Here is a 26,112-nt window from a genome sequence, read left to right on the forward strand (position 1 = left end):
TTAAATAAAATGTATACTCAATTTGTGCGAGGTGATTTCTTTTTTTTTTTTTTTTTCTTTTCTTTTTTGTGATCTTCCTGCCTCAGTCTTGCTGTGTAGGCTGGCCTTGACCTCACTATGCAGCCCAAACTGGTTTTGAATTCCACACAATCCTCCTGCATCAGCCTCTTGCGTACTGGGATTACAGGTGTGTGCTATCACACCTGTCTGTACTTTTTAGGCTTTTCAGGCCTCAAGAGTCTGGAAATGAGTTATTAACAGTAGAAAACTGCTCTTTAGGATCTTCTAAAATCAATGGAGTTTTTATCTGCTAAACTTTAACTTAGACTAACAACATCTTTCTTTCTCTCAAATTATGATTTAATTTGTTTGGTTGTTTCCATGAATTTAGCTCAGTACGTAGGGTAAAACCAGGACACTAAAGAGGACAAGTTTTTTTTTTTTCCCCCCTATTTCTACTATGAACTGATTTTGAGATGTATTCGAGGTAAATGAAAAGAATTTCTGGGAAGCAAGTTTTCAGTGAAAAAAAGTGGGGCCCAGAGGACGGAAGTGGGGCAAGATATTTCAGTCTGATCAAACTAGAAAGCAGAAGCTACTTCAGCGCTTTCTGGCTAGGGAAATAGATATGTTTGATGTGTAAGAAACTTACCTAAAATACTACTTAGGTTACCAGGACTTTAGTCAAGGCCCTTTCCAAGAATCTAAAAAGGAAACGAGGCAGGACATCAAGATTTCGATATTTCCAAGAGTTTGGAGCAAAAAAATCACATTTCAGGGTTCAGGGCATAACGAAATACGCTAAGAAGCACACTAAGAACAACTTGGCGGCAGTTAGATGATAATAAAAACATTGACAATAAAGCTTCATTGCTTTTTATTTTCAGCTAAACAAACAACACAATGAAAAGAACTACCCTCGATTGAATTTTAAAAATGACATGCAAAGCGAGTAAAGCAAGTCAACAAAAAGAACGGAAAACGGAGGCGGGCGCATTCATAGCAACTCTGACCCCACCTTCTACCAGACCCAGGGAAAGCGAGCCCAACCCGCGCGCTCTGGACCCGCCTCCTCGCAGTTTGGCTCCGCCCCACTAAGGCAGGTCCGTCAGAAGAAAACGGGGTGGGACTTCCGGCGTTTGAAAAACTTCCGGCGGGAACCGGAAGGTGGGGTAACACCCACAGAATCCCGGGTCTGCAGACACGCAGGACGCCAAGGTGAGCAGTGCGTACGCCTTGGCGGCGTCCTGCGGGCGCTTACGAGCGTGCGTCCGGGTTCCCGTATTTTTGGGGCCGTTTAAAAAGTTCGGACCGCACGTTTGGGAGATAGGACCCCTTTATAAAATAAAAGTGAAAAAGTTTCATTACATTTTTCTGTCAGCGGTCTGTGTCTCACAATGTACACTCGGAAAAATCCCTCTGGCTGCCGCGTGTCACCTGGCGCGTCTTCTACTTGAAGAAGCTCTCATGGCATAGGGACAGTTACGAGAAAGCCGGGGCAAACCTAGATTATTTTTATACCTGAAGAATCAGAGGTGGAGGTGAAAGCACCTTTTTCACTCTTCCCGATCTCGGTTCTGTGCATCAACTGCATCTTCAGCGGGGCATCTTGGAGGCGCATGAATGATTGTTGAGGAAAGGAATGAATGGAAACTCTTCGCAATTTTCCTAGAGCCTCCACGGGACAGCCGGTCTTTATGTTGTGTGTGGAATGGGAAATCAAGGCTAGTTTTGATGTTTAGGGCTCTGAGTTCTGTTTCTTTGCCATGTATCTCCTCTTTGAGTAAGTCATTTCACATCGTTGAGTTTCAAGCCTCTCCTAAAAGAACACAACAGGGCTGTCTGATCTGAGGCTCTTTGCAACTCTCGTGTTTTGTTCTCATGACTTGAGAATCTGCTAACGTTCCAAGTCCTTCTGTTGCTTAGGTCAGGGAACCTTCTTTAGGTGCCTCTTCAGAATTCGTTCTTGTCTACTCTTCTTGAAATTTTAGGGTATCTCCGCATTTTAATATTTGTGTGTGTGTGTCCTCCTACCTCTTCCTCCCTACTTTCACTTACCCTGGTTTAGTGCCTTTTCCCTTAGTAACGTCATGGTAGCCTACAAATTACTGATTTGGAATACGCTCACATGCCTACAAAGGTATCTTGCAAGAGAGAAAAGTCTGAAATCACTAAAGAATAACAGCGTCCTTATGTGCCATCACTTTTTCAAGAGATCAGTGGGTGCTATGTATGGCATAGGTGAATAGTGACAGAAAATAAATTGATATTCTGTTGAGACTATATTTGTATGTTTATTTATAGAGCAGGCATTAAGTGCTATATTCTGCACGATATGGAAGTGAATAAAGCAAATGCGTTCCTTTCACGGTGTTACTGAGTTAGGGGGATTTGGACAATAAAACAATTTTAGATTATGTCACGTACTACTGTATAAAAGAAATAGAGTTCTTTTAAAATACAGTAAGATTGAGAAACTCATTTGAGGTCTAAAATGTTGAGATCTAATGAATGAGACCGACATTTGATAACAAGGGAAAGGGCTCCAGGTAGAAGAAGCCTGAGGTGGGAAAGAATCGTGTTGGTTGCAGGCACTCAAAGAATTTTACTAGAGCTGAGGAGCTACAGCAAGTGATCAGTGTGGTTAGAAAGAGAAGCAGTGGTCAGTCCCATAGGGCACCTTATAAAGCCAAGGTGAAAAAGACAGTTTGCTTCTGAGTGCAGAGGAAGTGGGAAGTCACTGATGTTTTTAAAGCATTTTCTAAATGATCCTTTGGTTTGATATGTAGAAAATGGTCTGTAGGGACCACGGAAAGAGAGGAAGCAGGGAGGGTAGATAAGGCGAGATGAGGGATGGAGACTGCTGTGGTTTGAGTATGTCCCCCAAAAGTTCACAAGTTGGAAACAATTCCAAATTCATATGTTGGTGGTATTTGTGACTAATAGACTGGCTAGGGGACATGAAAGAAACAAGATTGCAGTGTTTTTGGCTTAACAAATGTAAGTATGTTCATCATCTTGGTTTTGTGTGTGTGTGTGTGTGTGTGTGTGTGTGTGTGTGAGAGAGAGAGAGAGAGAACCTAACACATTTGAACACTTTCAATATGTGCGTTGTATTGCAGTTCACTTGTTAAAAGATTTCCCAAAGTTCTGGTTTAGCAAATAAATGAGAGTGGTATTATTTACTGAGATGGGAAAGACTAAGGTAGGAATGGGTTTAGGAGAAAGAGATCTGGAGAACTATTATGTATGTGTTAAAATTTAAATAACTATGTGACAGCTAAATAGTTTCAAAGAAGGTGGTTTATTATGTAAATGTGACTCTTACAGGCAATTCTTGGGGTGGAAGGATTAAGATTGTTAAGTAGGTGATACAGGTATAGTCGTGATGACCGTTGGTGATGGATGCTAGTGATGGATATGTGTGACAGAAATTTGTCCCATAAGATTTATGTCACCTGGTGATGTGGTAGATGTCTTAATTTGTGTAAGTACACTATGATGTTTGCACAATGACAAATCACCTAATGACATAGTTCTCATAATGTGTCCCTGATGTTAAGCTATGCATGGCTTTATTTAAAACATGGAAATAGATTTTGCCTAATTTAACAGATTATAGGGTGTGAATTAAGAGGACCTGGGAGAAGTGGAAATGGAGAAACCAGGCTCAAAGAAAGTAGGTGTTTAGTGTGGAGTATTCGTATTTACCTGGGCCATGATTAATTTTTTTTTTTTAAACCGGTACCAGGGGTCGAAACCATGAATAGTTTTTATAAATAATTTGTACTGTCAACTCGGTATTTAGTCTTTCTCAAATGAATCTGCCTGAAATTGACTTCTGTGTTCACGCAGATTCTCCTTTACTACCTGTCCTTTACACTCATTTTTCCCTGCTTGTGAAAAGAAATATCTTTTTTTTTTTTTTTTGTCTTTTTCGTTTTTATCGGTACCAGGGATCGAACTCACGACTGCCTGCTTGCAAGGCAGGTGCTTATGCTGCTGAGCTAAATTGCCAGCCCCTAAGATTTTAGAATTTCATTTTTTATCGGTACCGGGGATAGAACTCACGACCGCCTGCTTGCAAGGCAGGCGCTTATGCTGCTGAGCTAAATCCCCAGCCCCTGAAAAGAAATATCTTCTTACTCAATTTTCCATGATATGTTGCTCCTACCGTTCCTAATAAAGGAGCAGTTGGAAATACTTGTTTTAGGGAAACCTTATTTAAGGCTAATAGTTAATCAAAATGAAACCCTATTAAAGGGTTTGTCTTTCCTCTTTTAGAAACATTTCCGTTAAGGCTGACGTAAGGAAATAGGATTGCTGTGTGGTAGTCTGTGAGGGGATGTTTTAAGTTAAGATACAGTAGTTTCCCCTAGTGGGGGAAATAATTTCAGTACTCCTAGTGGATACCTGGATGGTATTGAACCCTATGTGAACCATAGCTTTTCTATATATACATACCTGTAATACTTTTTTTTTTTTTGAGACAGGGTTTTGCTATTCAGTTCAGGCTGACCTTGAACTTAAAACAATCCTTCTGCCTCAGCCTCTGGAATGCTAAGGTTACAGATGTGCACCACCACATCCAACTGTTTAATAAAATTTAATTGTAAATTAGGCACAGTAGCACAGTAAGAGATTAATAATAATAATAATAGTTAATTATAAAATAGGGCAATTGTAACAATGTATTGCAATAAAATTGCTAGCCTTACTATTCTTGTACAATGGGCCATTATTAAATAACATAAGGATTTCTTGAAGCTAGACACTGTTTATGGTTACAGTTGTTCTAACAAACCTGATGGCTGCTAAATGACTAATGGATAACGGTAACATATACAGCATGGGTACACTGGATAAAGGGATGATCGTGTTCTCAGCTGGATGGTGTAGAGTACAGATTTCATTGTGCTACATAGAGCAATATGGAGTTTAAAGCCTGTGGATTGTTTATTTTTGGTATCACCAATAAACACAACAGGGGAAGTTAGTATTTAACAGGGGTGGTACAATAGGAATAACATGGCTGCATATTCAATCAATGTCAATTATTTGACTGCCAATATGTAATTCTAGAAAACCTAAGAATTATTACTGTGTGGAAGCTCATATTTTTCAAAAGATGGCCCGTACACATAAAGCATTTAAAACCTTTGGTAGACTTAGACTATTAACTGCTTGATTTTTCTTTTTTTGTGTTGAGGATTGACAGAACTTTTATTTTTTATTATGAGACAAGGTCTTGCTAGGTCGATAAATTGCTGAGGCTGGGCTCAAATTTATGATTCTTCTGCCTCAGCTTCGTAGAGTTCTGGGATTAGAGGCATGAACTACCAGGCCTGGCCATTAACTACTCTTTTAATTGGTAGCTAAATAACGGGGGCAACAAGTGTTAAGGTTTGGGAATAAAACTCATGTTTTTACTATGGCATTTCCAGTAGTAGTTTTGAACAGCAACCATTTTGTAGCCAGCTGAAGCAATCAGAATTCATATACATATATATATGCAAGGGCTTTGTCTCTAGAGTGGTGACATTGGGACTTTCAAGGACCTAAGGTGAGCCAAGCTGACATTGTATTCTCTCTCCTTCAGATGTCATCACTGCCAAGAAGAGCAAAAGTACAGGTCCAGACTGCAGTGTCCAAAGAAGAATATTCTTACTTCTCTGAACTGTAAGTCTTTTTCACCATGTCTTTTTCATTCATACAAGTATTTGTTGCACTCATGCCGTGATCTGGGCTCTGATGTTAGTAATAAAGTGTTAAGTAAAGATGGGAGAAGTAATCAACTAAGTATATATCATATTTGTTCCAGAATGTAAGCTCCGGGGCTGGGGATTTAGCTCAGCGGCATAAGCGCCTGCCTTGCAAGCAGGCGGTTGTGAGTTCGATCCCCGGTACGGATAAAAATGAAAAAAGACAAAAAAAAAAAAAAAACCCCACAAAAAACCCCACAAAAAACAGAATGTAAGCTCCATGAGAAAGAGAGTTTTGTGTTTTTTTCTTCTTCTTTTTTGCTGCTTTAATGTAGTAGTGCTCAGTCTCTGAAGCATTAACATTGTGTGCAGGATACTTCTTTGTTGTGGAACTCTTTTGCCATGTAGGATGTTTAGTAGCATCCCTAAGTTGTATCTACTAGATGCCAGCAGTACCCTTTTTAGTTATGACAATCAAAATGTCTTTGGACTGTTGCAGATGAGTGTGAGGGAATTGTCCCCACTTGAGAATTTTTGGTGTAGAGGACTGTATTAGGTGCTCTTGAGGTATTTGTTAAATAAATGAATGATTAATATTAGGTCAAAATAAGTATTGTAAAGAAAAATGAAGCAGGGGACTGGTTAGGGAAGCACAGTGAGTAGTTGGCCAGGATGTGGTGGTGGATGGAGTAGTCAGGAAGTTCTTTGCAGGATGTGCCGAGATGTCTACATGAGACTTGGGAATTGCAGTGATTGAGATAAGTGTTCCTTAGCAGTCCAAATACAAGGGCTTTGTCTGGTGACACTGGGACTTTTAAGAAGTGAGGCCTAAGGTGAGATCCATAGGTCACTGGAGAGGAGACCTCCAAGGGGACCATGGGCCCTGGCTGTCTTTTTCTTTGTTATAGCCTTGCTTTGACTTGTGCTTCTGCCCTTGCTGTCTCTTATCCTCATCAGAGGCCCAAAAAAATGATGCTGCCTGATCTAAGACTTGAACCACCAAAACTGTAGTGAAACTGTGAAATAAACCTTTCCTCTTTATTAAATTAGTTGTCTCTGGTATTTCATTGTAGTAATGCCCAGCTGCAAACACAGAAATGCAGCTCTATGCAAAGATCTTGTGGACTAGTGTCCTGTCTTATAGAAAATACCCAAAACCCAAAGTTAAAGGAGGAAAGTTTTATTTAGCTTACAGTTTGTAGAGGTTTCTCTGTAATTGGTTGGCTCTAAGGCAGAGTGGCAAAGCAGACAGGCATTGCAGAGGATAAACAGTTCATGGAGGACAGAAGGAAACAAAGCAAGCAAGACAAAAGTAACAATTAGCAGTTTCTTTGTACCCCTTTTATATTGTGTCTAGACTTCTGGGCTTTATCAGTGGTTTACCTAGTAATCTCACACCCTTAATCCCATCAGGACACATTCTAGATCCAGCTACCTCTGAAAAAAACCCTACCTATGACCACATGAGGCTTTGGAGGGACATTTATTTATTTATTTAGTCTTTTTGACACAGGGTCTCATTATGCAGTTCAGGCTGGCCTTGAGCTCACTTTTAGCCCAGGCTGATCTCGAACTCGAAATGATCCTCAGGCCTCCAGAGTGCTAAGATTACAGGCATGAGCTACCACTGCCAGTGGAGGGACATTTAGATACAAATTGTAGCATGTTATAAAGTGCAAATGCAGAGAGCTTGAGGCAGGAAGAGTTTGATGTGGTGGGAACAGCAGGGAAACTGGTGTGGCCAGTTCAGAATTACCAAGGCAGTGGGGGATGGAAAATGAGACTGGAATGGGTAGGATCTGAGCAGCTGTGAGAAGGTGCTGTGGTTTTATTTGAAGTGGGTAGGGAAACCACTGGAGGATTGTGGACTGGGACGTGACTTCTTGGCAGAGAACAGATTCTGTGTGTGTGTATATAACAGAAATGGAGTCAGTTGTAGGTGAGGGAAATGATTGTAGAAGCCTAGGGTTTTTTTTTTTTTTTTTTTTTTTTTTGTGCCCCAGATCAAACTCATGACCTTGCACTTGCCAGGCAGGTGCTTATGGCAGTGAGCTAAATCCCCAGCCCTGAAGCCTAAGGTTCTACAAGTGAAAATGGTGAGAAATGGTCTAATTTTGAAGGTAGGACATGATAGCAATTGATTACATTTGGGATATGAAGGAAAGACTGGCATTGTGGAAAGACAGGAAGAAGAGAAGTACACGAGGACATGTGGTAGAATCAGGAATTCTCTTTTGGACTTGGTAAGTTTGAGGTGGTTGCCAGACCTCCATGTTAATGTGGATACAAAGTCTTGAGCTCAGGGGAAAAGTCAAAAAGGAGATAGAAAACTGCGTTTCCAGTATTGGAGCACAAGATAAAACAGATGAGCTACCAAAGAGCAGGAAGGACGGACTGAGGACTTTGCCTAGAGAGGCTGCAACATTTAGAGGTCAGAGGGACTGGGGAGTTAGCTCAGTGGCGTAGCACCTACCTGGCATGCTTAAGGTCCTGAGTTCAATTCCCAGTACAAAGGAAAAAAAAATCTCTGTTTGAAAAAGGGGGGCGGGTGGCTGGGGATTTAGCTCAGTGGCATAAGCTAAAAAATTTACAGGTCAGAGTCAAAAGGAAAACTTTGAGCCAGTAGGAGGGGAGTGGGTTTCCCAGAAGGCCAAAAAAAGTCAGGGCTGTGGTTTTCCCAAAGTAGCCGCTTGGGGGGGAACATCAGAGCTCACCTGTGATGGGGAGTAAAGGTGAGTGGCAGCCTCCAAACTGTTTTCTGTCTAACAAATGTTTCCAGCACTTGTGTTTTCTTCACAGTAAGGAAAGTTACTTTGGTAATATGCCCAAGTGACGTAGGTTAATCAGTGCCCCTGCTTGATAAGTGTTGAGACCAAGGTTTCGGAAAGAGGCCTTCCCCTTTGGTTTGGTAGGAGGGAACCCTGGATTTCTAATTCTGGCTTCTTTCTTGTGCACTGCTATTGTGTTCTTTTGTCATAGGCTTAGCATCTGTCTCTAAAGAGAGCTTACTTTGAGCAGATCAGTAGTTTGGCCCATAATTGTTATGGTTTCCTAGTTAAGACTCTTTTTTTGGTACCGGGGATTGAACTCATGACCATGCGCTTGCAAGGCAGGCAGTTAGGCCGCTGAGCTAAATCCCTGCCCTCCTAGTTAAGACTATTGAATCAGGTTTTTGCCTCTAGTAAAGCTTAAACTATTTACTAGCTGAACATCCCTATTCACTATTCTCCATGAAGGAAGCCGTCATCCTTCCCACCTATACTGACCTCACATTAGGGTAGAAATAGAATTAAATGGGTGGGCAGGAGCACAGTATTTCTTCAACACAGTTCACATGACTGCCTTTTCTCTGCTCTCCTGTGTGTGTGTGTGTGTATGTCTTCCTTTTCTTCCCTGAAACCCAGTCTCCCTATGTGGCCCAGTATGGAGGGCCATCTGAACAACTCTCCTTGAATAAAGAGTAGTTATCTTCATTTTGGCCAAACCTGGCCCTGCTTCCATGTGTTGATATGTACAGAGCTGGCTAGGATTTTTCCTTATCCCTTGGATTGGTTTTGGTGCTGATGCGTAGTCTTTGAAGCAAGGTGATAGTTCATGTTTCCCGGGTCCCTGTAGTTCCAGAGACCAAGTATGGGCCGGATGGAAGGAGAGCCGGGCTGCTTTTGCTGTTGGCTGAGATAAGCCTTGAGATAAGAGATTAAGAGATGACTTCGCAGGGCATGAAAGGTTACACATCAGAGCTGGAGCACTGAACCCAAAACATTAGATACTGCCTCAGTTGTGTTACACAGATTAATCTTTCTGCATATCCTTCTCTGCATATTGCAGAGGTGATTTCAGGCCTCCTACCTCCCAGCTCACTCACTGTACTTACGTATTTCCTGACATTCTCACACTCATTCTCAAGCCACTCCCTTCTTCAAGAATTAATCACATCCAGGTTCAAGCCTGGGTCAAGGCCTTTTTTTTGGCACTGGGGATTGAACTCATGACCTTGCGCTTGCCAGGCAGGCACTAAATCCCCAGCCCTCTGGGTCAAGGCCTTTTGTTCTGATGAACCTTTATGCTGGCTGGACTTGAGACCCCCATGGCTCCCCATAACTAGAAATAATGTCTTAGTGTCTTTATTCTTGCTGTGGGTCACACTGGAAGTGGCAGATTGGAATTAACTCACTAAAATTGTAATAACTTTTCTTTAAGATTACAAATACAAACTTCTGTGACTGTGATGAGGATGGGGAGGAGCTCTCTATAACACAGGCTGGCACTGAATTCAAAAGCTTCCTGCTTCAGCTTCCTGAGAACTGAGATTAGAGTCGTGTACCACTGGCTTTTTCCTCTGCTTTTACAGTGAATTCAATTCATAGTTAGGGAAATATTATAATTATACCTGATCTTATCCAATCAGGAGACAGATTCATTCTCTGAAAGGGAAAAAAGGGTTAATAAGAACAGTTGGCTTGTTGGTGTTGGATTTTTATGTAATTTGGAGTGTTTCCGAGAGTCAGTTTCTACTAATACCATTGATACAGTTTAAAATGATTTGATTAACACTTAGGCACTTACTTAAGAGCTCTTAACTGTTAAAATTGAGAACCTCAAACTGACTGGTGTGAGATGTTACAGTTGAATGGGTCGGTAAGAGTCCAGGTACTGCTGGGCGTAGTACTGCAATCCAAGCACTCGGGAGGCTGAGGCAGGAGGATCATTGCGAGTTTGAGGCCAACTTGGGCAACAAGTCAGCTTATGGCAGCCTGAACTGCCAGCGAGACCTTGTCTCAAAAAGTCAAAAAAGACAAAAAAAAAAAGGCCAGATGCTTGTGTACATGAGAAAAGAACTGCCAAGGGTACACCCAGAGGTAAGTAGAAAGGAGCACCATTTATATTGAAGATCACGGGAAAGGTCGCAGCAGCAACAGAAGAAAGGGAAAAGGGAGACCAGGGCCGATGACTCAGGCTTTCAGAATTTAGAGGCCGGACACGCTGGCATTAGGTGCCTCCTACTGTATCTCCCTTGTTCTCTGCCTAGGCACCTTGGGCATGGCATTTCTTAGCGTTTTGTTATTTCGTTTTGTATCTTTCTTAGCATGTGGAAGCGGGAATAACTGTAGGGTGGGGTTTGCAGGTAAATGGAGGGAAGAGAGTGGCTCTTGTTTCTACCCGTACTAATTTAACCCCGTAGGTTGCTGAAGGCCACGCATGCTTTCCTGTGTTATGAAAGAATGTGCAGCGTTTGCTGTCAGGTGGCAGAAAGCAGAGAGACTTGTAATTTACTGCGTATGGTTAGGGAGGATTTTTAGGTTGGTCTCTGACGAGAATTAAAACAGGTTGTTTTAATTCTTAGAAGAAACTGTTACCAGCTGGGCTTATATTGCTCCATTTTATCTTAAATACTTCGGACTTTATCGTTATTATTATTTTTTTTATTATTATTATTTAAGAAGCATGTGTCTTTTTTTTTTTTTTTTTTTTTTTTTTTTGACATTTGCTTTTATTTTTCCTGGAATTTCTTCTGTCAATTTCATGTTAGGTCATCTGCCTCTGAGGAAGATGACAAAGAAGATACTGTTTGGGAGCCTCAAAAGAAAGTTCCCAAAGCCCGGAAGCAGCCTGCTCCCAAGGAATCCAAACCAAAGAGGGTGCCTGGGGGGAAGAAGAACACAGCACTGACGAGTGGTGGCTCTGAGTGCATGGCTGTTAAAGAGGAGCTGGTAGGTGCTGTCCCTTGGTTGGGGGAGAGCTGAAGGGTTTTACCCAGGTGTTACTTCTTCCTTACAGAGGGGGACAAAACATGTAAATGACAAAAACCACACGGCAGTGGTGTCCCTTGTCTTAAGTCTGAATAATATTTACCACTAAATTCCATCTGCTTTCTGTTTCTGCTCCTTCCTCTACTCATCCTTAGCCAAGTCACATCCTTAACTTTTTTTTTTTTGAGATTGGGTTTCACTATGCAGTTCAGGCTGGCTTTGAACTGACTTTGTAACCCAGACTGGCCTTGAATTCTAGTGATCCTTCTGCCTCAGCCTCCCTACTGCTGGAATTATAGGTGCATGCTACCTTCCTGGCCTCAACATTTTTTAAGATATGATTTTACCAATGTGGCAAGTTCATGTGACTGTACAGATAAGAAAGTGGAGACAAGAGATGTGTAGTGACTTGCTTGAAATATACAGGCAGCAAGTGGTGGAACTAGAGTTTCCAAGTCAGCATTTTAGGAACCGTAGACCTCTCATGGGCATTTTATATCAGCCATGCTCACTAGAGTGATGTATGCAACCAGAGAGCTGGTTTAATTAATACTTTGAAATAATTATCACAAGCACTTGAAATTCTTATGGCCAAGCAGTTTTGCTCCTTGAAGGCTGAACTAAGTAGGAAGTTAAATGTGAATCAGAAATTTGCTTGATAAGCAGAGACTCAAAACCAGGGACTTAGATGTGTTCATTTGGGTGTATTGAAAGCCTGCTGTTGTGTAGATCCTGTGTTTGTCACAGTGGCAATAAATGTTTTAATGCCATGAAGCTAAGGTAATCTGAAGTATCTATCTCAGAGCAGGATTCTCTCTCTCTTTTTTTTTTTTTATGGGTACCAGGGATCGAACTCATAACCGCCTGCTTGCAAGGCAGGTGCTTATGCACTGAGCTAAATCTCCAGCCCCCTAGGGTTCTTTTACTATGGGGAATAAAAGACTCAGACAATATTTGCCGAGATTTTTTTTTTTTCTCTTTTGCACATTAGTTAGAAGAGGTGCTGATCATATTTGGTTTTTTCTTGTTACTATTTTTATGTTTCTCTGTGGCTGTCAACTGTCATTGACACATTCTTTCTTTAGTTGTGCCAATTCATTTAGTTATTATCAATTCTTACATTCTCAGTGTTATATTATTATCGCTGTTCCTGTTTTTTTTTTTATTTTTTTTATTTTAGGTACTGGGGATTGAACTCATGACTGTGCACTTGCAAGGCAGGAGCTTATGCCACTGAGCTAAATCCCCAGTCCTGTTTTTGTTTTTTTGACCCAGAGTCTTGCTGTATAGACTAGTTCAGTCTGGCCTTGAACTCACTTTGTATCCCAAACTGCCATTGTGTTTCAAGTAAAATATTTAATATTCAGAGGGTGTCTAGCTTACATTATTCTCATGCTCACATGGAAGTAGTGGTAGGCAGGCTTTAGAGTGAAAATGCTCTTATTATTCTCTCACTCTCTCTGTTTCTTTTTTTTTTTTTTTTTGAGATAGAGTCTCACTATGAAATTCATGCTCAGACTGGTCTTGAACTCACAAAGATCCTCCTGCCTCAGCCTCCTGAGTAATGGAATTACGGATGTGTGCCACCACTCCCAGCTCAGTTTTGTTTTTTTGAGACAAAGTCTAGCTATGAGGTTCAGATTGTCCTTGAACTCACTATGTAGCACAGGTTGGACTTGGACTTGGAAAGCTGCTCAGGAGTGCTGGAACTACAGGCATATGCCGTCATGCCCAACTCAGGGCAATTTTTTTTCTTGGTCTTTTTTGAGAACCACTATGTGGTTCAAGCTGGCCTTGAACTCACTTTGTTGCGGAGGCTGGCCTTGAACTTGCAGTGATCCTTCTGCCTCAGGCTCCTGAGTGCTGGGATTATAGGTGTGTGCCAGCATGCCTGGCCTTAACATTTTTTAAAATACGATTTTACCATTGTGGCAATCGATTTTTAATCTTCTAATTCCCATGTTTTTCTGTGATTTGATAGAATAGGTCTATAGCTATTGCTGATGTTGATTTGCAAGAGACTAAATTGGATACTGCACAGACTTTGAAGACAGCAAAAACAAAACGGAAAAATCCAGCTCAAAGGACAAAAAAGCTGAAAGTCCATGAAGAAACCATCACAGTGAACAACTTAGTGGATGGTGCAGAGATACCATCAACAAGTACCATGGGGGAAGGTGTCTGTAAGAAGGAGGAGAGTGAAGATGACTTCACATTTGGCCAATCTCCATTAAAGAGAATGAAGACGGAAACGTGTCCTCAGGGGCAGCCTGTCAAGTTTCCAGGAAGTGCCAACACAATTAAAGAGGAGGTAGAAATGAACTGGGACATAGTACAGGTATGTGCAGCCATTTTCTGTGTCTTTAGTTGATTTCTTTCTTTTTCAGTATTATTAGTTATACTGACTAAAGGGAAGGTTGGGAGTTTTCAGTCTCCATTTTTTTCCAGTGATTTCTTTAGGCTTTTGCCATGTGTTCTTTTCTTGGGTACACTGTTTTGTTTTATAGCTGATCATGGTACATTGTGGGCTAAGAGCTGTGGTCAAGGTGGGTTTTAGCACATTGTGCTAGTGCATTTTTTTGTTGCTGTAATAAATTTCTGAGATGATAAATTTAGGAGGAAAGGTTTGTTTGTTTGTTTATTTATTTATTTATTTATTTTTGTTACCGCTGATCAGATTCATGACCCAAGCTTGCCAGGCGCTTATGCCGCTGAGCTAGATCCCCGGCCTGGGGGAAAGATTTATTTTGGTTTAGGAGCTTAGAAGTCCATGATTAGTTGGCCCCATTGCTTCCAGAACTGTGACCAGGCAAAATATCATGATGGGAGGGCATAGTGGAGAAATGTACTTATGTCATGGTAGCCAGGAACCTAAAAAAGTAAGAAGAGAACTGGGGTCCCATTTTTTCTTTCTTTGGTGGGCCCCCAAGTGACCTGAGACCACCTACTTTTCCCCACATTATAAAGGTTCCATCACTTCCCAATAGGGCCACAAGCTGGCAAGTAAGTCTTTAACATATTGACCTTTAGAGACAGTCCAGACTAAACCATAGCACACACATAGACTGTGCAGACAGATTGTACCAACAGATTAGACCCTCAAAGGTTTATTAAATTTTTGCTTTGAACTTGGGCTGTGCTCCTTCATGAAAGCAGTGCAGGTGGTTAGTTTATTACTTGTTCATGCATCTCTTTAACCCTTAGTGTAGTATAACATACTGTGAACAAGGCCTTGGAATTTTTTAAACAAAAATTTTTTAAGGATTCCAGCTTAAGATGCCAGAATGGTATTTCTTGCTAGAGAAGACATTGAACTTCTATCCCTACCCCTCAATCCCTTGGTTTTTTCTGGGCTGGCTTTGGGGATGGTTGAAAGGACCAAAACAGTGACTCTAGGGTAGTGATTCTTAGCTTTTCGTCTGTCCCAACACATACTGGAACCATTTCACGGTAGATGGTGGTGACTTTCCCCGCTGTTGTCTGTCTTACAGTGATCGGATATATATTTCTCCCCTTGCTCTTGGTTGTTACTATAGATTCCACAGTCTCTGGTGAGGCATAATGCTACCCCTCAGTGTAGAGCTGGCTGTCACCATTTTTCTTTAGAGGAATGTGGTTTTACCAGTGTGCCTTTTTACTTGCAGAATGTCACCAATAATTTGTAATCATGATTTTTCTTCTCTCTGGCCCACTAGCAATAGAAAGGTGCCTCACAACTTTTCTGTCACTCTTATTTCCGTAGTAAATAGTCCAAAAACCTTGCAGAAATAGGTTCTTTCTATGCCTTCATTTTCTTTATTCATTTAGATCTATAACTCATTGTTTTCAAAGTGTGGGTTATGAATCAATTGTGCTAGATTTATGCTGCAGCTTTCTGGAAGTGTGTAGTCCTTGGTCCTGGACCAGACCTATAGTAGCAGGTGGATATGTCCCACTTTCCTCTTCTTGTTCTTTTTAGCACTTGTAAGCTCATTCCCATTATTTGCATATTCCACTTCTGGTGGTTGACAGTGTGCAAAAGGAAGGAAGGCAGGTTTCCAAGACTGTGCAGTCTCTGGTCTTTGAGACTTGATCATAAGTTATTCATATTTCAAGTTAGGAACCACTCACTCTGGGTCAGTTTGCTTCTCACTGTATCCTCTAAACTTTATTACAAAGCAAGAGGTGAAAATAACCTTTGTCAGTCTTTTTGCCTTAGGGTGTTATAATAGAGATTTATTTCTAGTGGGTGTAAACAGAAAAGTTTATTTCCAAAGATACACGGGTCTTTCAAAGAACAAATGGGACAGAATATGATTAAATATCCCAAAGGACATGAGCCAGAAATTAGAAAAACATGAGGACTTGGAAAATGTATTTTCAGTTCTGTTCCATGGAGCTTTGGGATCATCAGTTTTTGCTGTTTTTCTGTTTGTTATTATTTTCCTTTATTTTTTTTTTTTTTTGAAACAGGGTCTTGCTATGCAGTTCATTCTGGCTTTGAACTCACTTTGTAGCCCAGGCTGGCCTTGAATTTACAGTAATCCTCCCCCTCAGCCTTCTGAGTGCTGGGATTACAGGCATGCGCCACTATGCCTGGGTGAGTTGTTATTTTCTTTAGCAAACCATCTTTCTCTGCTTTTTTACAGAGCAGAGAAAATGACTCATTTCATTTGCCATTAGTTGTATTAGCTACATAGTCTGACATGCCAGTTCTTCATTCCAATTACAAATTTCAGGAAGATAATCTGATTGGCTGAATTTGGCTCAGGTATCCACCTCTCGTCTAATGCCCTGGATGCTGAGGACTCATTTTATTGCGGAGATATGTATCTATATTTGTTTATGTATGTGGAAAGGGGTCCCTAAGGAAAGGAGGGTGTTTATAGCTACCTGAAAATGTCTGCTTCAAGATCCAGCTTGACAGTGTATATTTATTAGGCTTTTTAAAAAAAGTTTTATTTTAAAGAGTATAAAATCAAGCAAAAAACCAGAATAAAGCCAATTTAAAAAAACCAGTATAAGTGACACAGGACTTCAAAACAATATAAAGTCAACAGTGGTTACCATAATACCTCTTGTTGTCTTCAAAATAGCTGCAGATACCTTCAGGCATAGTAAAAATCAAACAAAACAGGACAGAAGAGAACCAATAAAAACAAAACAATGCCATAAAGAACTTCAAAACAAGGCAATAGTAAATCCAAAATGACTATCATAGTATAACTTGCTATCTCTGAAATAGTTGCCTATGCCGTCAGATTTAAGAAAATCAAACAAATCAAAACAAAATAAGAAAACCAAACCCAATAAATCAATGAAAATGAGTCAGGACTTCAAAACAAGATAATAGGGAATTAACATTGGCTACAATCTTCAGAAGGAGATTCCTGATAAATGCTACACTGCGTGCCGTTATTCTTTGACTAGATACTTAGACCACTGGCTCTAGACCTGCAAAGTCAGTGAAACACCAAGCACCACAGGGATCCAGTTGCATTTTGCCTCGTTAGCTGTGATCGAAGCCTGTGTTTCTCTGGATCAGCTGGTCACTTATGGGGAAGCGAGGGCTGGCTCTTCTTGTTTCCCAGCTTGTGTGGGCCTGGGGTCTGGCTGTCCCCTCAGTGGCCAGTGCATGGTGCTGATTCACAGGGAGGGCTTGCTTTTGGTGCCCCCCCCCGCCCCCGCGCGCGCAGTCTGTGAGTGGCGCTGACATGGGGAAAGGCTGCAGTCTGGCTGTTTCCCCAGGGACCCATGTGTGGTGCTGTGCTGATTTGCAGGGAGGGCTTGCTTTTTAGTGACTTCTTGTTCTCTTTACCTGCAGTTCATGAATGGTGATGATTAGGCTCTTAATAAAGATTTAGATAGGTTTTTTTCTGCTTACAAATTTTTAAATGATAAAACATAATTTATCATGGGCTAGGTTCTATATCGGGCACTTAATTACTACATTCTCTTTTTAAAAACATTTATTTATTTATTTATTTATTTATGGAGACAGGATCTCACTTTTAGTTCAGGCTGGTCGTGAACTCACTCTACAGCCCAGGTTGCCCTTGAACTTGAAGTGATCCTCCTGCCTCAGTCTCCTGAGTACTGAGACTGCAAGCATGTGCCACCATGCTATGTTCTTTTTTTATTCATTATTAGTAGATTATTAGAAATAATGGATAATCTAAAAATCAAATGTAGCTAGAATTAGAATAGACAGAAAACATTGTCATTTGTACAGTAGGGGTGAAGAGACCATGTTAAAGTTAAAAAGTACTAAAAAACAAAGTTAAAAAGTGCTGAGATCCACAGTGCTGAGCATTTGTGGAACTTAGTTTCTGTAAATTGTATCCTTTCTTTAATAGGTATAATTAAAGTTGATTTCAGATTTTGAGAGGAGAAAGTATGTTCAGACATTTGTTAACTTACACTTTTTATTTTTTAATAGTCATTACCAGGGTTTACCAGTGAGTTCGGTAATGTCAGTAAAATAGCAGCTAAATAAAGCCTTTTGGAAAATGCATTCTAAGAGGAGGTAAACTTACTTGCTGAGTAGGATGAGGAGGGCAAAATGTGGTGAGAGCTAAGTGCCTGGCTGCCAGAGAGTGAGGGCTAAAGACAAGCAGGGAGCAAACTTCATTTTAAAGCCGTGGCAGCACTGTCCATGCTGTGCTATGGGAACATCAAGTGGAAGCAAGTTACTTCATGTTAAGGTGCCCAAAAATATAAATAGCCTTTAGCCAATTATTACTAACTTGGAAAATGTAGGTATACTAGTCTTTCCTTTCAATTACAAGTAGTATTTTCCTGATTAGAAGGTATTTTTGACAGCTGGAGCCTGCTGGGTGTCTGGGTGCTTCTTGTCTGTGCTTTGGGAAGAGTGGTGGTTATAGTTACCACTTTTGCTGAGCAGTGTGGTGGAACTGTTAAGCCAGCATTTTCCAGGTAAGTTTAGGGACACTGCCTGGGAAAGTGTTAAATATGAATTTATGTATTTGGGTTCTTTGCATTTAAATGTGGTCATCTTTCTGTAATCTAAGTTTATAAAAAATTCTTGTGGTACATGTGAATTTCCTTCCCTGTACTTTTTTTTTTTTTTTTTTTTTTGAGACAGGGTCTTGCTTTGTAGCTCAGGCTAGTGTTGAACTCGTGGTGCTTCTTGTGCCACAGTTTTCTGAAAACAAGGATTACAGGTATGCATTAAGCCTAGCTAATACTTTTACATTTCCTATAAAGAAGGGACACTTTGTAAGAGAGAAAATAATTTTGTTTAAAATAATATTCTTGCTTTCAAACATGGTTCCAAACAGTGCCAGATGTTGAAAGAACACATTGTGGGAAAAAAAGTCAGTAATACCAACTTAGAATCAGGTAGATCTCTGAACATTTATATACGAACCAGACTGATTGAGATAACATACATATTATCTGTCATGAAATATGTAGCCAAGTTGTTTTCTTCTTCTTCTTCTTCTTTTTTTTTTTTTTGGTGGAGGGTGAATCCTAAATAGTATAGCTACTTAGTAAGGAATGCAAATAGAAATTAATTGTATATAAGTTACTAATTATTACTAACTGATTTGAAAATGTCATTTATTTTTCTTATTTTATGTGCTATCATTGTGTCCTCTGTTCACCACTGTGGGTTGGTTCTCTGTGTTTTCCTTGCAGGTGTGTTCCTCAGCTCTGAATACTCTTGCTTTTTTAGAAATAGCACTATGCTTTTTAGGAAGAGAAAGCTACATATCCAACACTTGATTTATTTTTAGGCTTTACCTATAGGCATATTTTTGTGTCTATTTCTTGACTGGGATTGGAGATCACTAGATCACTATGGCAAGAAGCAGTTTAATCTTTCTCATTCCTTTCTTGTAAATTACAAACATAAGTTTGCCACCAGAAACTAGTTTGTGTGTGTATGTTTATTATATTACTAGATGTCTTAGTTACTTTTCTCATTACTGGGACAAAGCTGGGGCACCCAGAGTTAAAGAGGGAAAGATTTTTGTAGCTCACAGTTTGTAGAGGTTTTAGTTCATAATCCACCGGCTTCAAAGCAGGGTGGCACATGACAGAAAGGTAACGTACATGGCAGTGGGATCAGCAAAAGCAATAAGTGAATGAATGAGAGACAAGCTTCTTTCTGTCCCTTATGTTGTGTGAAGTCTACTGGGACTAGGACAGTGCCATTCCAATCAGTGGACTAATCCAGCAGTCATCCACCCTTAATCCCAGAACCTTTAATGCCAGCATTGCATTGTGAATCAGTCACACACTCTGGATTCAGCCACCTCAGAAAAAACTATGACCGCTTGAGGTTTTGGAGGGACATCGTGACACAAACCATAACACTATGCAAATATAAAACAGTTTTAACTTTATAAGAATCTAAAGCCGGGGTTCCAGGCACAGCAGCAGAGGAGGATCACCAAACAAGACAGGCAATTGAATGAAGGGGAAAATTGGAAGGCCAACATCAGGAGGATAGCAGGGCAGAGACAAACCAATGTATGCTGGTATAACCATTAATGCAGATGGCCTCAGGTCAGTAACAAAAAGAAACACAGGGAGAGTGGATCAAGAAACAAGATCCATTGATATACTGTATACAAAAACACATCTAACAGGAAAGGTAATTCATAGACTGAAAATCAAAGGAGAGATAACAGTTGTTGTTTCACATGACAGGAGACCCCCCCACACACACACAAAAAAAAAAGCAAGAGTAACTTGCCCATCAACTGCAGAATGGGTAAGAAAGTTACGGTATTTCCATGCAGTGGGAAGCTACCCAGCTATAAAGTAGAATAATCTCAAGGCTTCTGTAGGTAAATGGACACAACTGGAGATCATGTTCGTGGCCGGAATAGTTCAAACTCATACGTGTGAACCCTAGCATAAGAAACAGAAGGGTTCATGGGGTCCAAAACCAAAATAGTTAATGTAAGAGCAAAGGGGAGGAAAGGTCTGGGAGGGAAAGGTGGAAACTACTGTCAGTTTCTTATTGTCTTATCTTGAACTCTTGCATTGTTTACACAATTTTGTTCGGTTTGGCTTTGTTCTGTCTTGTTTTGTTAGATTTTATGCTGTCAGATGGTAGGGGCAGCTATATTGAATATAATGGGATATTTAATGGTAATCATGGTTTCCTATTATATTGCTTTGAAGTCTTAGAGTGCTTTTATTCATTGGTTTGATTGGTTTTATTCTGTTTTGTTTGATATTTTTCTGTGTGATGGTATAAGTGGCTATTTTAAAGAAAACAAGACATTATGGCAGTCATTCTTTTTACTGTCGTGTTTTACTATCATCTTGTTTTGAAGTCCTACCATGCTTTTGTTCTGAGTGGTTCTATCTGTTGTGTTTTATTTGATTTTATTATGTGTGATGGTATAAACAAATTCTTTGAGGAAAATGAGATATTATAGTAGCCCTTGTTAATTTCCTGTTATTTGGTTTTGAAGTCCTATAATGCTTAAATCTTTTGAATGGTTTTATACTATTTTATTATGCTTGATATTATTGTGTCTGAAGGTATGCTCAAGTGTTTCAAAAAAAAGGGACATTATGGTAGCTACTGTTGATGTCCGGTTGTCTTGTTGTGAGGTGCTGTGTTGCTTGCATTGTTCTGTTCTGATTTGCTTTATTCTGTTCTCTTTTGTTTTATTCTCTTAAAAAAAAATCTGGAATCTTAAAAAAAAAAAAAAAAAAAAAAGAATTTAAAGCCAGGTGTGGTGGCACACAACTATAATCCCAGTCCTTGGGAATCTGAGGCAGGAGGATGGCTATGAACTTGAGGTTAGCCTGGGCTGCAAAGTGAGTTCTAGGTCAGCCTGAACTGCATTGTGAAATACTGCCTGAAAAAGACAAAAACAAAAACAAAAACAAAAAACTAAAGGAATGACTAGTTTTAATCCATTTTTGAGAAAATTAAACTGTTCCAAAGTTGGGAATGCTATTGTATAGCTTCTTTCATGCTGCCGGCAATGGACATGGGCGAATGGCTATGTATGTCTTAGCAACATTTGCTAAATTAAAGTGCAAATGAAAACCTTTTAATAGCTGTAATGGTTGATACATCATGTCATCTTGAAAAATTTAGAAGTTTAAGCAACTCAACAGGGGCCAGAGTCCTCGCTTTGTAAATGTCCTCATCCTTTGCAGCAGGAGGACAGGGAGTGAGTGCTATTCTTACCTTCTGTGGGGGTAACCTGCTTACAGTATAAGGGAGAAAAAGAGGCTTGCTCTTCCCCTTTGTGCTGTTGCTGCTTTTGTTGTTATCTACCATCTTTGTTGTTATCTACCATCACAAGGCCCCTGTGCCGTGCTACCCTGCCTTAGAGCCAACTGATTTTGGATTGAAACCTCCACAAACTGAGCTAAATAAATCTTTCCTTCCTTTAATTGTGAATGTTGGGGTATTTTGGCTCAGCAACAAGAGAAAAGTAACCAAGACAATAGCTATTTCTTCCTTTGTTTCAAAAAACAGTGTGTTACTACGTTGGTGAAAAAGACTATGCAAGGTATGGCAAAAGTTGGGACAGAGGTAGGATGGAAAGGTAACCATCTCACTTGGCAGCTGTAACCTGTTTTCTCAGGAGAGATTAAACGAAAGAAACTGTACTAGTATCTTTTATTGTAATTTAGCTGGTAGTGTTACCAGGTTTTAGGGTGCTAGGTGCCTTCTGGAGGTAGTGTCTAGGTTCTTTCTGTCCTGAGCAAAGAATTGGTCAAGACAAGCAGAAACACTAGCAAAATTTATTAAAGGAGGAAAATAAATCAGATCTCCTTGAGCAAGTTTGGGTGAGTAAAAGTAGCTAAAGCAGACACCCCACATTTATGAGGGTGGACTACCTTGGAAGAAAATTCAGAGTAGCAGAAATTCAATGTGCTATCCTTTTTGCATCATGCACACCTCAGGCTGACATCAGGTTTAGGCCATCCTACCAAAAACCTGGAAATTTTGCAAGAAGTCCAAGTGCAGAGCTTTGGGAACATGTGTCTTGGGATTTTGCAATTAACAGGTTATGCCTACTTCCGCAGCCAGTTTTGCCACGCCATAACCTCCTGTCTCAATATTATTTGTTAGCAAAGTTTTTAGATGTATAACATACATATAAGAAGTTATATTTAAGTGTAAGCCCAACAAAGTTCTTAGTGTAATGATGTATCCAGCTTCTAGGTCAAACAACAGATTCCTCATACCCTTCTTCTATAAACATGCTCAATTTCTAACAGCATAGATTAGTTTTTCCTCCCTTCCTTTCCTTCCAGTATAGATTAGTTTTTCCATAGATGTTCTAGGGGAGCATCTTTAGTGTATGATAAAATAAGTGATACAATAAACTGTTGCGGTAACAGGAGAGAACAGCAGGAATCGCAGCTTTTCAGAAGTCAGGTGTCCATTTGCAAGCTTGGGAGTAATTTATATAGAAAAACTGTCCTTTTTACTCATTGGAGGGTTATTTAATTTTGATGTTCTTTTAAAATGCAGATGCTGCCTGAGTGAGTAAGGCTATAGGACCGGATGTTTTCTTTTTAATGAAGGGGATAACATTTCCTTCTAGAGGAGTAAATTGTAGGGTACTTTGGCAGAAGGCATTTTGATAGAAGTTTTGGACAGCTAGAGAACTACATGAAATACTTTGTTGCTATCCCCAGGACTGCTCAGGAAGAGAAAGGAGGTGATTTTGAGTATTTCTGTTTGAAAAATCTTACTTTGCATGCAAATCAAAGTTTTGAAGAGGTATTATGTCTTGTGAGACACAGGACAGTTTACTTAACTTCTTGGGCCTTGGTTTTTGTGTTTATAAGATAAGAATAATGCCTGTCTTACATTGGTACCAGGTAGTCTACTTCTAGAAACTAACTGGCTTACTAAATGAATGTAACTGGCTTTTGTGGTGCTTGTATCTCCTGGAGTTGGTTCCCAGGTTCTTCTTGTCATGAACAAAGATTTGGACAAAACAAGCAAAAAATGCTAGCAAAGTTTATTTGAAAAACAGAAGTGAAGAGTGAGGGAGAAACTAGCTCTGCAGAGTGAGCTTAGACCTGGTAGGAGGAAAGAGCAAGATGAAAGTAACATTCTGGAGGTTTGCAGGGTAGACTGTCAGGAGGCAAGTCATGATGGCAAGCTCTTCTTGGCATTTGTCCTTTTATGCTGTCTACGTCTCAAGGAAACCTGTGAGGATTGTCTATATGGGACATAAAGAGATGCTAGGATCACATGCCTCAGGCTGGTCAGGTCTGGACTATTCTGTTGAAAACCTGCTGAAGTTCTCAGAAGTCCCTGTGCTGGGCTTTGGGAACTGTGCTGTGCAAGTGTTCTTGTATTTAACGTGTCCTCAACCGGTTTTGCCACACCCTAATCTCCTGTGTCTATAATGTAGACGAGTTAATGTAAAATATTTGGGAACATAATATACCTTATACCAGTGTTAACATAAACCAAGAAAAATACTTTGCTAAATCTTAGTGGTTAAGAAGAATGTCAAGATTCTTTTTTCAAAAAAAAAAAAAATCTTAATCATTCCTATTAGTCAATGTTTTAAAAAAGTAATGTAATAAATGTGAGTAGTTTACAAGTAACAAGTCCAGTGATCTGCTGTCTCCCTCTTTCCCATCCCTGAGGCTTCTTTTTACTTCTGACTTTTTGTTATTTCTTTGTTGTTTGCTTTATTTTTCTAAAACACAGATTGTCTGGCCTCATCCCAGAGTGTCTGATTTAGTGTCTTTTACATAGCACCCAAGAATCTGCACTTCTAACAAGTTCTGGTGATTTTACACCAGATCTTGGTGCTATGTATTATGAACCACTGCAGTAGCACATAGATCTTGTTACTCAAAATATATCAACTTACAGGTTCACTCAAAAGCTAAAACTCTCACTGGCTAGATCTGAAGGTCTCTGAGGCTGAAAAAAGGAACTTAATCCATCTTTTTAAAATAAAGCTTGAGGGGTTGGGGATTTAGCTCAGTGGCATAAGCGCCTGCCTTGCAAGCGCACAGTCATGATTTTGATCCCTGGTACCGATTAAAAAAAAAAAAAGCTTGCAGGTTCACTGACTCCTGTCATTGGAAAGAATTTTTAAAATGTGTCAGTTAAAAAAAAAATGAGAGAGATTTTTGTTGACTTTTATCTACTTTTGAAGACCTACAATGTCTCCAATGTTTTGGTTTTGTCGGTTTTATTCTTTACTGTTTTGTTCAATTGTATTATAACTAACGATATAGGCAATTCTATTAGAGATAGCGGGAGGCATTATAGTAACCATTGTTGATCACCTTGTATTATGTTTTTACATTATCTATTATGTCCACCCTTTTGAATTGACCGATTCTGTTCTGTTATGTCACATTTGGTTTTACTCTCTTCCAAAAAAGTAATAAGAACCGTGGGAGCAATGAAACCCAAAATGTGTAATAGTCATGGTACAAAAGAGAGGAAAAGAAAGTGCTCTAAACTATATAACTGCATGTATATTTAAGTGTATAAGATAGAAAATGATATCACAGAGTTTTATTGGATCAATGAACAGAACTGTTTGCAGTATCATTGATGGAATGTCCACTTTACAAGCTTTAATTTTGTGACTTGAACAATTATTTCTAAGATGACAATATGTAATCCATTAACTAGTGATTTCCTACTGTTCATTTTTTTTTCTGTAAATCTGTATAACTTGTACCCTTTCCCTGCTTTTTTTTCTTTTCTCCTTAAATAAAATTAAAATAAATAAATAAATAAAAAAAAAGAGATTTAATACAATAAATATAGAAGGAATTGAGTGCAGGTATAGTACACAGGGAAATAAGGTACAGTACTGTACAATTGGGAACTGGGGGACTTTTAGGTGCTTTGGGGGCTGAAAATCTTTAGGGAAGAGGGACCTTCCAAGTGAGAACCATGGTCCATTCATATGGGAAGTCCAGAAGAGTGGTCCATTCATGAATGAAAGAGGATTACTTGTAAGTAAAAAGGGAAAGGGCATACCCATTTGTAGGTGAATAGGAGTTGTCCAGGTTTACTCTTGAGATAAGAGAGAGAAAAAAATTGGTAAATCAGGCTTGTGTCCTGAAACTTTAGTTTTCAAAGTATAATTTTTAAAATCTTGGTTTCCTTGTCTTTCTACTTCATTTTAATTTCTTCTATCCTCTTTGAAAACCAAACAATAAATGAGCAGATCAATCTTTTTAATTTTTTATTTATTTATTTTTTTTCACGTCAGTAATCCTATCCTGGGAGTAGGAAAGACTTATTGAGAGAGCTCCTGAGAGACAGGAGGGGACCTGAAAGTGGGTTGCCAGTGAGCCCACTTCTCAAAGGAAGTTTTATAGAGCAGAATCACAAGTTGGCTAGAAAAGCATGAGGTGGGTACAATGTGGGTCAAAACTATGATTAACCAATAAGATTGCAAGTCTAGCCGCTTAGGTAATGTTGATCCAGTGGGGAAGCAGGTCACGTAGCAAGGGTACATGGAAAGTACAAAGTCCTTTTTAGGAAGGGATGGACCAGGAGCCCTGATCATCCACCTAGGTGAATGATACCTATCTAACCTTTATTGGATCAAGTGATACCGATTATAATGTAATTTCTAATTTATTGTTTAACTCTCTGGCAGGCATATAGGCTTGGTCATTCTGTCTTTATCTAGAGGCCTGGCTTTCTTCAGAGGTGCCTTCAAGCCACA

The 26,112-nt window shown here is 39.8% G+C and overlaps 1 protein-coding gene across 2 annotated transcripts in view; it reads left to right on the forward strand.

Annotated features, from left to right (window-relative positions):
- Positions 1 to 1,045: 1,045 nt before the first annotated feature.
- Srbd1 (S1 RNA binding domain 1) overlaps positions 1,046 to 26,112 on the forward strand; it is a 234,164-nt gene continuing 209,097 nt past the window's right edge. The window contains exons 1-4 of one of the 2 annotated variants that reach the window (XM_023566369.2): positions 1,046 to 1,218; positions 5,600 to 5,679; positions 11,233 to 11,413; positions 13,434 to 13,790. In XM_023566369.2, the coding sequence (XP_023422137.2) occupies positions 5,600 to 5,679; positions 11,233 to 11,413; positions 13,434 to 13,790 (618 nt within the window). In that variant the 5' untranslated portion in view covers positions 1,046 to 1,218. Of the gene's footprint in view, positions 1,219 to 5,599; positions 5,680 to 11,232; positions 11,414 to 13,433; positions 13,791 to 26,112 lie in introns of those variants that run through there. The other variant, XM_063229102.1, reaches the window with a different exon arrangement.

This window comes from Cavia porcellus, unplaced genomic scaffold (genome assembly GCF_034190915.1).
Source record: "Cavia porcellus strain 051 isolate PalLab524CR breed Dunkin Hartley unplaced genomic scaffold, mCavPor4.1 scaffold_1, whole genome shotgun sequence".
Lineage (NCBI taxonomy): Eukaryota > Metazoa > Chordata > Mammalia > Rodentia > Caviidae > Cavia > Cavia porcellus.